Source organism: Caenorhabditis elegans, chromosome X (assembly GCF_000002985.6).
Source record: "Caenorhabditis elegans chromosome X".
NCBI classification, from domain to species: Eukaryota; Metazoa; Nematoda; class Chromadorea; order Rhabditida; family Rhabditidae; genus Caenorhabditis; species Caenorhabditis elegans.
In genome coordinates this window covers 241,568-256,523 of record NC_003284.9, presented here as the reverse complement: position 1 = coordinate 256,523, position 14,956 = coordinate 241,568, and the positions used below count along the sequence as shown (strand labels likewise).

At 33.9% G+C, this 14,956-nt stretch overlaps 2 pseudogenes across 2 annotated transcripts; one reads left to right on the top strand and one right to left on the bottom strand.

Moving 5' to 3' along the window:
• The first annotated feature begins 3,756 nt into the window (after positions 1–3,756).
• On the top strand, positions 3,757–14,233 carry AC8.1 (annotated as a pseudogene). Its single transcript has 9 exons — positions 3,757–3,849; positions 3,915–4,634; positions 5,273–5,395; positions 5,722–5,827; positions 8,358–8,743; positions 11,700–11,936; positions 13,309–13,524; positions 13,855–14,108; positions 14,155–14,233. Coding segments are annotated over exons 1-9 (2,214 nt in total).
• Positions 6,722–8,181, bottom strand: AC8.2 (annotated as a pseudogene). Its single transcript has 4 exons — positions 8,068–8,181; positions 7,880–8,015; positions 7,575–7,834; positions 6,722–6,952 (listed from the first exon to the last, which is right to left on the bottom strand). Coding segments are annotated over exons 1-4 (741 nt in total).
• Positions 14,234–14,956: the final 723 nt, after the last annotated feature.

The window sequence follows — 14,956 nt, the reverse complement described above, 5'->3', positions numbered from 1 at the left end:
GCACGCGGGAAATTCCCGTTTTCCGCAGAATAATGGACGCACCATTATGGGAGACATTTTGAAAGCAAAACAAAACAAAAACAAAATAACTTTACAACTATCCTAGGCTAAACGAAATAAAATTATTGTGGGCGAAGACGAATGAATCCTTGAATAATTCGAACTTGCTCTTGATTCACATTACATTTCTCGAAAATGCGATTGGCGAGAGGCTCAAGTTTTGCACGGTTGGCGGTCAACGACATAATTTGCAGGCAAGTCGCTGCAGCATATATATCACGTTTTCTAAGAGCATCTTCGAACAATTCTGCCATTGCCCATGGCCTAGCATGTCCACGTGGTTAAACAGTCGCTTCGTCCCCACTGCTTGCAGTTTCATCAAGCAGTAGATCTAACAGTTCGTAAGCTTTCTGCTGTTCTCCGATTCTGGTTAAGAGCAAAGCACATTCTGAGATCTCTGTCAAAATCACGATTTTTTCACTGTTTTATTCAATTTTTAGGAAAAATCCTAATTTTTCTGTATTTTTACTACGAAAAATCGAGTTTTTCGGAGCTTTGACTACAAAAAATAGCGTTTCTGTCAATTTTCCAGCTAAAAATCGAAATTTTCCCGTACCATAGCACTTTTATTCGCAGCTTCTGCTCCACTTTCAGCATCCATTGACACCTCTTGTACATCTGAATCATCGGCTTCTGCCACACTGAGCTGAGCAGTTTTCGGCGTAGATTTCCGGTTTGCTGAGAATATTGGAGCATATTTTTCGGTTTCACGAATCGGATTCTCGGCGAGCAGCTCTTCCCGGACTTTCCACTGCTTTTCATCCACAAATTCAGCATCTCAATGGCGATTTTCTTGATTTCTTCCACTGATAGACCCTTTTTTCGTCTGAAAATTGAGGAAAAATTAGGGTTTTTTCTCTAAAAATTTGGATTTTTCTTCATAAAAAGTGTAATTTCACTTATTTTTGAGACAATTTAAGTGCCAAATTTAGAAATTTCAGGCATTTTTACATGGTTCAGCTCATTTTTCATCCAAAATTACATTTTTGAGATTTTTCAAACGCATTTTAAGTGGATTTTTGAAAAAAATATATAAACAATATATATAAATAATGCTATATATACAATGCTCAAAATTTCAGTTATTCATAAAAAAAATTTACCTTTAAAAACTCAGAACTTTTCGAAATTTTACTCAAAACCTGCCAAAATTTACAAATTTCCATTAAAAAAATTGGGTCTGCTAATTATCTCTTTGTAGTTTGTAGTCCATCAGACCCAAGTCTATAAGGGGATTTAATGGTTATGGTTTAAAAATCACTGGAAACGACATTTTTTTTCTCTAGTTTAACCAAAATTCCATATTTTCACCATCTAAATTTCCTGTTAAAATTGTGGTAGAAAATGTTTGATTTTTCGGAAAACCTATTATAATTTCGTGATCTCCTAACAACTATTTCAACATGGAGTACCGAAATTTGAGTCTTTGCTTTTTTAGACCCAAATTGTGGTCCAAAACTACCGAATTTCGTAATGAGACATTCTGAAAATTTCTCAAAAAAAAGTTATGGCCGTTCAAAGTTCGGAAAAATAAGGCCCATTTTCAGCTAAAATCAAAATTTTTTCGAACTTCTCGGTGTCGCAATATCTAGAACCTAATTTTTATTTAATTATCACTTTTTAATAAATATTGTGGTCTTTGAGTGGGCGTTTATTCGTTGATTTAAGTACATTTATAGGTCAGTGGGGCACAAATAAAAGTTACATTTTGTGCCCAAAAGATCATAAATGTACTTAAATCAAAGAATAAAGAATTTTTTTTCCTCAGCGCTAGTAGCCCCTGAAAGAGTTATTCATACTTAAAAAAAGAAACTTTTCTATAGATTTCAGCATGAAAAATCAATCCTCAGCGCTTCTTCTCTTGCTTTTCCTGATTGTAATGAAATTTTAGAGTTTTTAAATTGTAAAAAAGAAACTAAACAAGTTCTTTTTATCGATTTTTGAGGGGAAAATTCGTTTTTAAATGCTTAAAATGCTTCAAAAAAAAACAAATTAAAAAAAATTGTTTCTGTGCATACACCGTCACGACAAAATGCAGACTTGCCATTGGTCTCGCCGCGAAAAAACATGTTTCTTTTGAAAGATTGTCTTAATTTTTTGATTTCAATCAGAATTTTGCGCTCTTTCAGCATTTTTATCTGCCTTCTTCCTATATTAAATCCGGAAAGAGCATAAACCTCCGTTTTGCGTGTCGCAAAACCACCGTCCGAAAACTGGGCCCACACTTTTGCCTCTAACTTTGCTGTACCTGCATATTTTTTTAAATTTCTTTTTTTCAAAATATGTGAAAATATTTGCTCTATCTTATTATCTAAATTGTTATGTGATTTGTTCATGTCTTTTAGGAGAAAAGCTGAGTAAAACACCAAAAAAACGCGTTTTTTGCGTGTCATGTCGCTTTTTTTGCACAGTGTTGAAGGTGATGGTACAACACATTTTTGATATGGTAGCTGTATGTCTGGGATTGTTAAAAATTTTTAGTTTTTTCAATTTGATTGACTGCGAGCAAAGTTATAGTAATTTGAAATTTATAGCTGAAATATCTCTACATTTTGAAAAGTGTATGGAAAACATGTTTAACCTCAACATTTTTGTTAAATTTTTGATGTCCATATGCAAATTTGAACGTAGATTTTGTTTTTTAAGACAGTTTGATACATATCTACCTTGAAACATGTAAAAAAGTCGAAAACTTGCAAATTTTGGAAAAAATTTTAAATATAATAGGAAAAAATAATGTTAGCAGCATTGTCTTGGTTCGACCCCCACCGAGTGTTATTTTTTTCTTTTTTATTTTTGAAGAGGTATTCGGTTAGGAGTTGATGCTAAGGTACTGTAGGGCACTGTAGGTGGTATACGGTAGGGTTACTGTAGTTTTTTATCCAAAAAGGTTTTTTTCCTTCTCATAACTTTGCCGTCGTTTGAGCTATTCTGATTCTGAGCAAAATATATGAAACCATGAAGATTTCTTAAGCGAGAGACAAAAAAATTTTGAAAATCGAGTTATACATCACAGAGATAATCGACCGAGAAGAAAGTTACTGCCTTTTTTGATTTTTGATTTTTCAACTTTGAGCGTTTGTGAATTGGTTTGTTTAAGTTTAATTTTAATTCTGTTTTTGTAATAGACTCAGAATTTGACTCTAAATTCGTATATGTAAGGTTCAAAAAAATTTTAGTGGAAATTTTTTCCAGCTTTAAAAATGAAAAAAGTTATGACAAAAACAAAAATAAAAAAAAAACGAAAATTTCATCTCCTCACCAAAGTTTTCGAAATATCTTTTATGTTTTTACATATTCTGAGAGAAAATAGTTTATTCTATCAAATTTGAATTTTAGAAATTAGAAAATTAGAAAATTAGAACTTTTGAACTTGGAAAAACTCCTTGGCATATTTCTCTCTTTCAGAAACTTTGGAAACTCAGCGCCGCAGGTGCTAAATAATTATTAAAATTTTAAATTAGAAACAAATCCTTAGAATATATTATGAATTTCAAGGTGAACACACTGAACCCCAACACAGGTTTGAGGCAAAGCCGAGAACCTGCGCCAGCTACCTTGCTGATACCTTAGAGTGAACTAACCCTATCCCCACTCCCGAAGGGATAGCGCACGTTGTGCGCTAGTCTATTTTAAAGCTTTATAAATTAAAAATTAAATTTTTAAAGATCTTCCAGATTGTCATACGGGTCCCGGATGATTCATTCCAACGAGCCACTGCCCTACGCTATCGAATATGCAAAGTCTGGCCGGTCGACTTGTAAAACATGCAAAAAGAATATCGCGTTGGTGAGAGCTTTATAAAGCCTAAAAAGCCTAAAGCCTAAAATCAGCCTAAAAATTGAATTTTTCAGGATCAATTGAGAATGTCAATGAATCGCCCGTCAACATTCTTCGATGGAAACATGGATTCGTGGTTTCATTACAATTGCTTCTGGAATAAAATGATTCGCGGCCGAGATGACATCAATATAAGCTCAATCCGAGGAGTCGATTGGCTTCGCTGGGAAGATCAGGAAAAGCTTCGCCAGGAAATTCAACACTTTAAAACCGCATCGCCACCGACTCTGACACCCCTGTTCTCTACCACTACCGTCATTTTGTCCACAATAAAAACCGAAAAATCGTTGTCAAATCGTGGGAAATGTGGAAAATGCGGCCAAAATTTCGAGCGCGGCGAAATCAAGGCTCATAACAAGGGAAAAGCCAACCATTTCGAGTGTTTTCTGCAGGAATTTGATAAAATTTCCGGCACCGTTGAGGATATTCCTGGCTGGGCGGATTATGAGGCGAACTTTAAAATTAAGGCGACTGGGGAGTATGTGGAGGCTTTAGCTGCAAAAGGGGGATCCACGGAGCCAGCTACCCCGGCTTCTGCCTCTCCAACACCACCAGAAGCTGAAACTCCAGTTTTATCTGCAGAAGGATCCCCGGAAAGCTCCAATAAACGTCCGGCAAGCGCTGAAATCATTGAAATCGACGGTGAAGGGAATCCAGATGAGAATGATTTTGCGAAGAAAAGACGAATGAAGAAGGAAGCAAGATTGATGGAGGTTCAGAAGAAGCGAATGAAGGTTTTTTTTTTCAGTTTTAATGGAGGACTAATGGTTCGGACGATTTTGAACGTCTAGACTCAAAATGTTCTCAAATGAACGAATTTCGTAATGAAACTGCTCAAAAAATTTTTATGGTGGTTCAAAATTTTGAAAAAATTACACTGATTTTGGCTAAAATCACGATTTTTTCCCATTTTTCCGCGTCACATCTGTCCGTAGTTGGCTTTTTTGGAATTATCGTCTTTTATTGCATATATTGGTGATAAATCTCATTTAATTTCGTCGATTAAGGTACATTTAAAGCCGATAGGTAACCAATTTCGATAATTTTTGGTTACCTATCGGCTTTAAATGTTATTTGATCGACGAAATTAAATGAGATAAGCTACCAATATATGTAATAAAGGACGATAATTCCAAAAAAGCCAACTTCGGACAGATGTGACACGGAAAAATGGGAAAAACTCGAGATTTTAGCCAAAATCAGTATAATTTTATCAAAATTTTGAACCGCCATAAAAAATTTTTAAAAATTTTTTTGAGCAGTCTCATTACGAAATTCGTTTATTTGAGCTCCTTTTGGGTCTATACGTTCAAAATCGTCCGAACCGTTAGTCCTCCACTAAAACGCTGAAAATTATTGGAAAAATTTACAGAAACAATCCGATCTTCTCTGGGAATACCGCCAGATCTTCGAAAGAATGCCGTACACCGACAACATTTCTATATTACGAGAAAACGAGCAAGACATTCCAGAAGGACACGATCGTACTGCACAAGTACGGGTTTTTCAGTGAAAACTGGACAAAAACGTCGAGAAAATAGCCAATTTTCTGCATTTTTATACGAAAAAAATCGAATTTTTTTCGGTGTTTTCCAGAAAAAAAAAGAACTTTTTACGAAAAAAAAACGAATTTTCTGGTAATTTTTCGCGATTTTTAACTGAAAATTCGATGAAAAAAATTCAATCTGAAAAAAAAATTGACAAAATTTAAATTTCCGAATCTACTACGTCTTCCGTTCTTGGGGTCGAGTTGGCACAGAAGTCGGCGGAAATAAGCATGAATCATACAGTAATTCAAATGAAGCGATTCTCAAATTCCAGGATGTTTTCCACGAAAAAACGAAGAACGATTGGATTTATAGAAAACATTTCCGCAAAATGCCCGGAATGTTCAGCTACGTGGAGACGGATTACTCGGAATTTGTGGGTTTTCTAGGAAAATTTTGAGTTTAAAAAATTGAACATTTTCCGGAAAATCAGCAAACTGCCGGAATTGAAAAATTTCCGGAATTGAAAAAAAAAATCGACAAATTCCCAAAAAAGCTTCTAAAAAAGCCCAGCAAAATTTGGATTTTTTTGAAAATTGAAATCAACTACTGTTTTACATTCTATATATTCACAATCAAGGGGGGTCGTGTGAAACTTTTTTTTTCAATTATAATCGAAAAAAAGTGAAAGGTGGCGTACCAAAATTGGAGACTTTGCTTTTTTTAGACCCAAAATGTTTCAAAAAAAAGTTATGACCGTTCATAGTTTTGGAAGAATTGGCCCATTTTTTAGCTAAAATCTCAAATTTTGGCAACTTCTCGGTTTCGCAGCGGTTGGAAATTAATTTTCATTTGATTATCATCTTTTAATTCATGTTTTGGCATTTTATTTCGTGTTATTTCGTTAATTGAGATGCTTTTTCGGTCGATGCGGGCACAAACTTGTATCGTATTTGTGTCCGCATCGACCGAAAAAACATCGAAATAACAACTAATAAATTGTGAAAACATGCATTAAAAGACGACAATCAAATAAAAATTAAGTTCCAACCCCTGGGACACCGTGAAGTTGCCAAAATTTGAGATTTTAGCTAAAAATGGGCCTTTTTTTTCAAAACTTTAAGCGGCCATAACTTTTTTTTGAAACATTTTCAGAACGTCTCATTACGAAATTCGGTAGTTTTGGACCAATACTCAAAAAGCAAAGTCTCCAATTTCGCCTTTAAGTTATCTTCACCTTTAAGTTATCTTCATATCTGGTAAATAGTAAAAACGTAAATCATCAAAATAAATCTTTATTTTCACCGAGTCATCATTCTACACTAGTTATCAATCTAAACATTCTCTTCAACCGTCTTCTCCTTCTTCTCTTGCTTCGCTGACTTCTGCGCCGGCGTACCTTGATTCACAACTACATCATCACCATCAGCCGAGTCTTCTTTGCTCATTTGACGATCTGCTCTCCCTCCTTTCGAAGATGACTTTGGCAAATTTTGCTTCTTTGATGTTGGAGCAGATTTTGGTGTCAGTTCTGGAATGAACTTGAGTCCAGCCCAGCAACCTTTCTGAAAATTATTCATGTTAAAGACTATTAAAGGCAATGTAGTCGAATTTTTTATTGCTTTATTAGACTCAAAATTGTGTGAAAACACCGAATTTCATAATGAAACTTCTTGAAAACTTCTCAAACGAAAAGTTATGGCGGCTCAAAAAATGGCCTAAAATTAGTTAAAATTTGAAATTTGGCCGACTTGTCAAGCGGCTGGAAACTAACTTTTTTGAAATTGCCGTCTAATTTTGAGTATACAATGTAATTATCTTGCGTTTTCAACTCGATTTAGGTATTTTAAAGTCCATGGACCGCGAGATTTGATTAAAAAATTAAAAATCTCGCCGTCCATCGACTTTAAAATATCTAAATCGAGTTGAAAACGCAAGATAATTGCATTTTATAAATACTCAAAATTTGACGGTGATTTCAAAAAAATTGTTCCCAGCCGCTTGGCAAGTAGATCAAACTTCTAATTTCATCTAATTTTAGGCCATTTTTTGAGCCGTCATAACTTTTAGTTTGAGAAGATTTCAAGAAGTTTCATTATGAAATTCGGTGTTTTCAGACAATTTTTATGCTAATAAAGCAATAAAAAATTCGACTACACCACCTTTAAATGTCGATTATTGTAAAACCGTGAAAAAGAGCCCAGGATTCTCCCATGGTCCCCCCATCTTGCGCTTGACGCCCTTCGACGTTTCCTCGGATAACGTGTTGCCAATCTCCCAATCGAATGGAGTATCCCAAGTGACTTTGGCTTTTGCCATCGAATCTTTGAAGAATTGATAAACGGCATCATAATTTGGACTGTCATAGTACTTTGAAGCCTTCAGCATCGAATCAATCTCGTCCAATTGACGTCTCATATCTGCGTTCAACCGGGTCGGGTTCTTTTCTGCAAAAAATTAAGACAAGTGTCAAGTTTTCAAAAGCTTCTCACCGTCACTGAACAGACGAAGAATGGTTGACTGATTCATGTAATGCTCCACTTCGGTCTCCTCGCATCTCGTCCATGGTAGCTCGACAAAGGACTCGGCCACCATGTACATCAGCGACCAAATGTCGTCATGGCGTCCCTGAAATTGGAAAAATCGTTGATAATTTTTGAATGCCATGAAAGATATCAACCAGTTCAATGAGCATATGAGCGTTCGGCGAAGCATATTGATGAGTTCCGCGGAAATCCGTACGTGGTCTGGCAACTCGGAATTTGTATCCCTCGTGTTCGGGTATCTCCTCCATTGTCCGTTGGCTGGGATCCTTATTCTTGGTTTTTCCAGCTGAGGCAAGACAGTGCTTTGGCGATTTAAGCTTTGAGAAAAAAAATTCCCTGAACTCTAGAAAGGCAATGTAAAATATATCTAAAAATCTCGCTCATATTCTATGCTTTTTCTACCTAAAAACTCTAAAATTTTCAGGCACAAATAACGGACACAAAAAAAAAATCACTCCAGGATCAAAAATCACTCCAGGATCAAAAACTCTACTTCCAAAATCTGTAAAAGAAGTTGTAATGTCAATTTTCGACGTTGAAAACATGAAATCTGCATTAAAATCGTTTGAAATAGATGTGAACAAAATGCCGCTTGGAAGATTATCACATAATCAAATCAATTTGGCTTTTGAAGTTCTCAATGATATTAGTGATTTGCTTGTCAAGCTGCCCATTGATGCTTCAAAAATTTTGGATTTTAGTAACAAGTTCTACACGATTATTCCGCATAATTTTGGAATGCGGGTGCCCGAGCCGATTGATAGTTTTCATAAAATTAAGGTAGAAAATTTATGGAAAATCAAGAAAAAAGTGAAAAGAATTTACCATAAAATTCAATTTTTTAAATCATATTTCCTTTTCTACCCATAATTTTCTTTAAAAAATTTACAAAATTCTGGAAAACTAACAAAAATTCCAATTAAAAAAACACCGATTTTTGAGAATTTTTTTAAAAAATTCCCCAAATTTAGGAAAAGTAACCAAAATTCCTTTTCTACAAAAGAAAACAGACATTTTTTTTCTAAAAATTAGAAATTACCAAATTTTAAAAATTTTCTATTTCTTGAATTTTCGGAAAAACGAAAAATCCGAAAATTTTTGTTTTAGAAAATTTGAAAACCGACAGTTTTGGATCAGGGGTGTGCGGCAAATTTGCCGATTTGCCGAAAATTGCCGACTTGCCGAGCTCGGCAAATTTGCCGAATTCGGCAAATTTAAAAAAACCAGCAATTGCCGATTTGCCGAGCTAGGCAATTTTTTCCATTTGCCGCACACCCCTGTTTTGGATGTAATTTTTTCATAAATTTAGCTAAAATCCTGCCAAATATGACAAAGTTTCTAGATTATTAGCCAAATTCGGCTAGTTTTTTGAAAATTTTCATCAATATGAATGTAGCATTTTGCTAATGAGGTCGGGTTTTTGGTCCATTTTAAGGTCCATTTTTGAAAGAAAAAAATCCGAAAAACTATGAAATTTTTAGAGGATTTCCTGAAAAATAAAAAAAACAAATAGTTGGAATACCCAAAAATCAATTTTTCTGAAGTTTTATTATTCAAAAAAACCACCATTCAATACACTGAAAGCGGTCGATTCTAGGAAAAATCATAATTCTTCAGTTGCTTTTTTGGGAAAAAAGTTGGTGTATAAAAATAATCATAAATCCATTTCGAATTTTCAGTGGTGACAAGCCGAAGGAAACACCGAAGTTCAGTGGGTTCGCGGGTCTCGCACAGAAAGTCATGGAGAATCAGAATCAGGCAAAACGAGAAGTTGGCGAGGATGAAGAAGGAAAATTACACTTCAACAGATGGAGACTGACGAAGATCAGGATCTGGACGCAGTGCTCAGCAGCAAGTTAGTTTCGAAGCATAGTTTTAATGGACCATGTTCATTTTTCAGTATATTTGTTCTAATTCCAAGGAAAAGAATACACGAAGCTTGGAGTTGGAATACTACACGTTAAAAACACTGATGGAAAATTCAGCGATGAAGGCAATAGCTGTGGACGCAAAGGGAGAACGGATCCGGATGACTTGTCCAACTTCGAGAACCGAATTGGCTACGATGATGATTCGATAATTTTGTTATTGTTATTATGAGTTCCATTTTTTGTTACTAATGTTTTCTTTTTGTTGTTTTGAAAAAATGTTAACTCACTTTGCTCTGTTAATGAATGTATTTTGGTTCAACTAATTGGCTTGAATGCTCAGAATTTGCAGGGTTTAGTAGTTTTATTATCAGAAAGGAGAATCCATAATGTGCCCATAATTTATGTTCGCGATCAGGGGTGGGCGGCTACTTTTTCGGCTAATTTCAATTTTCGAGTTTTTCAGCTAGTGTTCATGTAGCTATTTTCATAATTTTGTGTATGAACTAAAGAAGAAGTATTGAGCAACGAATTAATAAAACTAAATATTTTTTCCTGAACGACACAATTCTGTCCATTAGCCGTTAGCCGTCAGCCGTTAGCCGTTAGCCGATCGGCTAATGTGCTTCAAGGCAATGAAAAGAAAAACGTGGGAATTTTTGAAAGTTTTCATTTCTTTAATTCGTTGCTCAAGACTTCTTCTTTAGTTCATATGCATAATTATAAAAATTGCTCCATGAAAACTAGCTGAAAAACTCGAAAATCGAAATTAGCCGAAAAATTAGCCGCCCACCCCTGATTGCGATGCTCGCAAAATGCATCTCAAATTCGCGATGGACGCACAATGCGCATCATTTCCGGTTCCTTTTTCTCCCACTCGCGATCCACGCCAAAAACACTATGCGCGCATCGCATTTTAACTGTGATATGTGAAAATAAATGAATATAAATAAAAAATTCGTAAATTCGAAAAAAAAAACAGATTTTTATCAATTTTCTTAACAATTTATAAAAAAATCTCCAATTTCAGGAAAACCAACCAGAATTCCAGCAAAAGAAAACCGATTTTTGTGATTTTTTTGGAAATTTTTTTTTTTTTTAAAGTCATCAATTTCAGGAAAACCTTTAAAAAAACATCCGATTTTTGTGAACTTCTTTTAAAACAAAGTTCAGAAAAAGTATCCCAAATTCATCAAAACCAACCAAAATTCCAACAATATAAAACTGATTTTTGTGATTATTTTGAAAAAAATTATCTAAAAAATCCCCAAATTCTGAAAAATCTTCAAAAAATCCGATTTTTGTGAATTTCTTAATTAAAAACTAAAATTTCGAAAATTTCAACGAAAAAAACCGATTTTTATTAATTTTCTAAACAATTTTTTTAAAAATCCCCCAAATTCAGGTAAACCTTCAAAAAATTCGATTTTTGTGAATTTTTTTGAAACAAAGTTCAGAAAAAGTTCTTCAAATTCAGGAAAACCAAACAAAATTCCAGCAAAAAAAACCGATTTTTCTGAATTTGTTGAAGAAAATTCAAAAAAAAAAATTCCCTAATTCAGAAAATCCAACAAAAAACCGTTTTTTTTTCGAAATTTCGAATTTTTTTAAATCCCCAAATTCACGAAAACCTTTAAAAAACCGATTTTTGGGATTTTTTTTTTGAAGAAAATTAAAAAAAATCCACAAATTCGGGAAAACCAACAAAAATTTTAAAATTCCAACAAAAAAAACCGATTTTTTGAAAAATTTTCTTAACAATTTTTTAATCTCCAAATTCAGGAAAACCTTCAAAAAATCCGATGTTTGTGATTTTTTTTGAAGAAAATTCAAAAAAAAAAAAAGAATTCCCAAGCTCAGGAAAACCAACGAAACACTGAATTTTTGCGAAATTTCAGGAGAAAAACAACATGCTCAACGCCCTTCTCGACATCAAATTCGCGTATGATCAAATCAGCGGTGGAGATGTTCCAGCATCAACGTCATTGAGTATTGATCCAGTTGATATTAATTATCGAAAATTGAAATGTATTATGGAACCACTACAACAAGGCTGTGATGATTGGAATATGATTCATCAATATTTGAAGAATACTCACGGAGCCACTCATGATTTGAAAGTCGAGCTGATTGATGTTCGTAGAGATTTAAAATTGGATTAAAAATGGAAATTAAAATCGAAAATTGCGGTTTTTTGCCCAAAATGACAGAAAAAGTCCCAATTTACAGAACATAACTGGAAAAAAATTTATTGAATTCTGAAATTTTCAAAATTATATAACAATTTTTAAATTCTTCAAAAAAAAAACCTGAATTTATTTTGAATTCCCGCGCAAGTGAGTTTTGCGTTTTCCAGCTTTTTCCGGTTGTTTTAAATTTAAAAAAAAAACAAGAAAAAAACCATTCTGTATTGCCGGAAAGCGCAAAAATAATTTTTTTTTTGCAAAACTGAAAAATCATTTTAAAAATTTTGGAAAAATTCTATGAATTTTTTTAAACACTCTGTCGTTTAGAGCAAAAAAAAACTCACTAAAAATTGAATTTTTCAGAACATGAAAAATGGATAATTTTTAGGCTAAATTAAAAATAATGCCCTTTGAAAAATTAAAGGTGGTGTAATCGAATTTTGTTATTGCTTTATCAGACTCGAAAATTGTCTGAAAACACCGAATTTCATAATGAAACTTTTTGAAAACTTATCAAAAAACAGTTATGACGGCTCAAAAAATGGCCTAAAATTAGTTAAAATTGGAAAATTGACCAACTTGTCAAGCGGCTGGAAACTAACTTTTTTGAAATTACCGTCAAATTTTGAGTAAACAATGTAATTATCTTGCGTTTTCGACTGGCCAGTATTTTTAACGAAATTTAAAAAATTCGATTACACCACCTTTCATTTTTCAAAGGGCATTATTTTTTGTGTGCGGCAAATCTCAATATTTGCCGAGCACGGCAAATTCGGCAAATTTGCCGTGCTTAACAAACTCGGAAAAATTATATATTTTTTTTGGAGCACCAAAACTACTGAATTCTCAACACACCTCTGGTTTCTGAACAAGTTCCGTGTAGTGTGTCTGCTTAAACATCAAAATAAAATAACTCAATTTGTTGTCATTTTACTAAATTTTTGGCAAAAAAATCAACAGTTTTAGTCAAAATTGTACTGTCAAATTTTTGACGTGTGCGGCAAATTTTGAAATTTGCCGAGCTCGGCAAATTCGGCAAATCTACTTTTTTGAAATTTGCCGTGCTCGGCAAATCGGCAAATTTGCCGCACACCCCTGATAGGTATTTTTTTGAATAAAACGTTCTGAAAAATTCTATTTTAAAAAAAATTTGAGACAGTTCGTTCGGCAGTCTCCATAAAATTCCAGACAAATTGTGAATTTATGGATTTATTGGTTTTTGCAAAATTTCAAAAAAAAAACGACCGACGCTACTCCTCCTTTAAAATCCAGAAAAAAAGAAAAATTACTAAATTTTTCGAAAAACATTGTTTTTTTCCAGATTCTAAAAGTGAACCGAGACAATGAATCGTCGAAATTCAAACGACACATCGGAAATCGACGTCTTTTGTGGCACGGATCAGGAAAAATGAATTTCGCCGGAATTTTGGGTCAAGGACTTCGAATTGCGCCACCGGAGGCTCCAGTTTCTGGATATATGTTCGGAAAGGGCGTCTATTTTGCTGATATGTTCAGCAAAAGTTTCTTCTATTGCAGGGTAAGAGTTGGAGAAAAATTGGGAGCAAATTTGCATGAAAATCGAGAAAAAATAAAATTTGTTTTTTTTTTCATTGAAAAATCGATGATTTCCATTAAAAATCGAAAATTTCAATTTAAAAAAAATCGATAATTTCTATCAAAAAATCTGTAATTTCTATCAAAAATCGATAATTTTCAATCAAAAATCAATAATTTCCATTAAAAATCGATACTTTTCATTAAAAGTCAATAATTTAAATGAAAAATCGAAATTTTTGATCAAAAATAGACAAGTTCAATTTTAAAAAATCAATAATTTCAATCAAAAAATCGATATTTTCAATTTCAGGCCAACGCCAAAGAAGAAGCATATCTTCTGCTCTGTGACGTGGCACTCGGCAACGTGCAACAGTTGATGGCTTCGAAGAATGTTTCGAGACAAACTCTGCCAGCAGGCTTCCAGTCTGTGCAGGGAGTAGGCCGCCAATGTCCACGAGAAATTGGAAGTTACAAGAATCCGGATGGTTATACCGTTCCACTGGGCCTCACTTACATGCAACTTCAAGGAAAACAGAATGTCGATTATCACTTGCTTTATAATGAGTAAGCGCTTCTGGAAAAATTAATGCTAAAAATCAAATTTTTCCAGATTCATTGTGTATGATGTCGATCAAATTCAGCTCAAGTATCTCGTCCGTGTCAAAATGCACCATGCTCGTCATCTTTAACAATTCAATCTTATTGCCTGTCTCGCCCCCCACCCCCAATACCTCGTGCCTTTAGCTGATATTCTATTTGATCCGCCCACAAAATGGTTAATTTATTATTTTTTTTTCATTGAAAATTGAACAAAAGTGAGAAAAATTCTATTTATTTAATACAAATTTCTCGATTTTTCGGGTTTTTTCGTCTGAAAATTCACATTTTTCACGGAATTTTTGAATTTTCGGCAGGTTTTAGAGATTTAGATTAAAATATCAATTTTAGTTCAAAATTTGGGTTTATAGGAAATTTTGGCAAACACTCTTTGACTACCTTCTCTTTGACTACCTTTGCTCTTTGACTACCTTTTGCTCTTTGACTACCTTAGATCTTTGACTACCTTTCGGATCTTTGACTACCTTTTGCTCTTTGACTACCTTTGCTCATTGACTACCTTTCGGATCATTGACTACCTTTTGCTCATTGACTACCCTTCGGCTCATTGACTACCTTTGCTCATTGACTACCTTAGATCATTGACTACCTTTCGGCTCATTGACTACCTTCAGTTGCTCATTGACTACCTTTATCTAATTTTTCAGAATTTTCAGTTTTTTTCGCTGAAAAATCAGATTTGTCAATAACATTTTACTTTTTTGATGTCTAAGAAAGTCGCGCTCTTTCTCACTTCCTAAATTTCCCAAAAAATGGAGATAAGATCTGATGTATAAATGCTCTTTGACTACCTT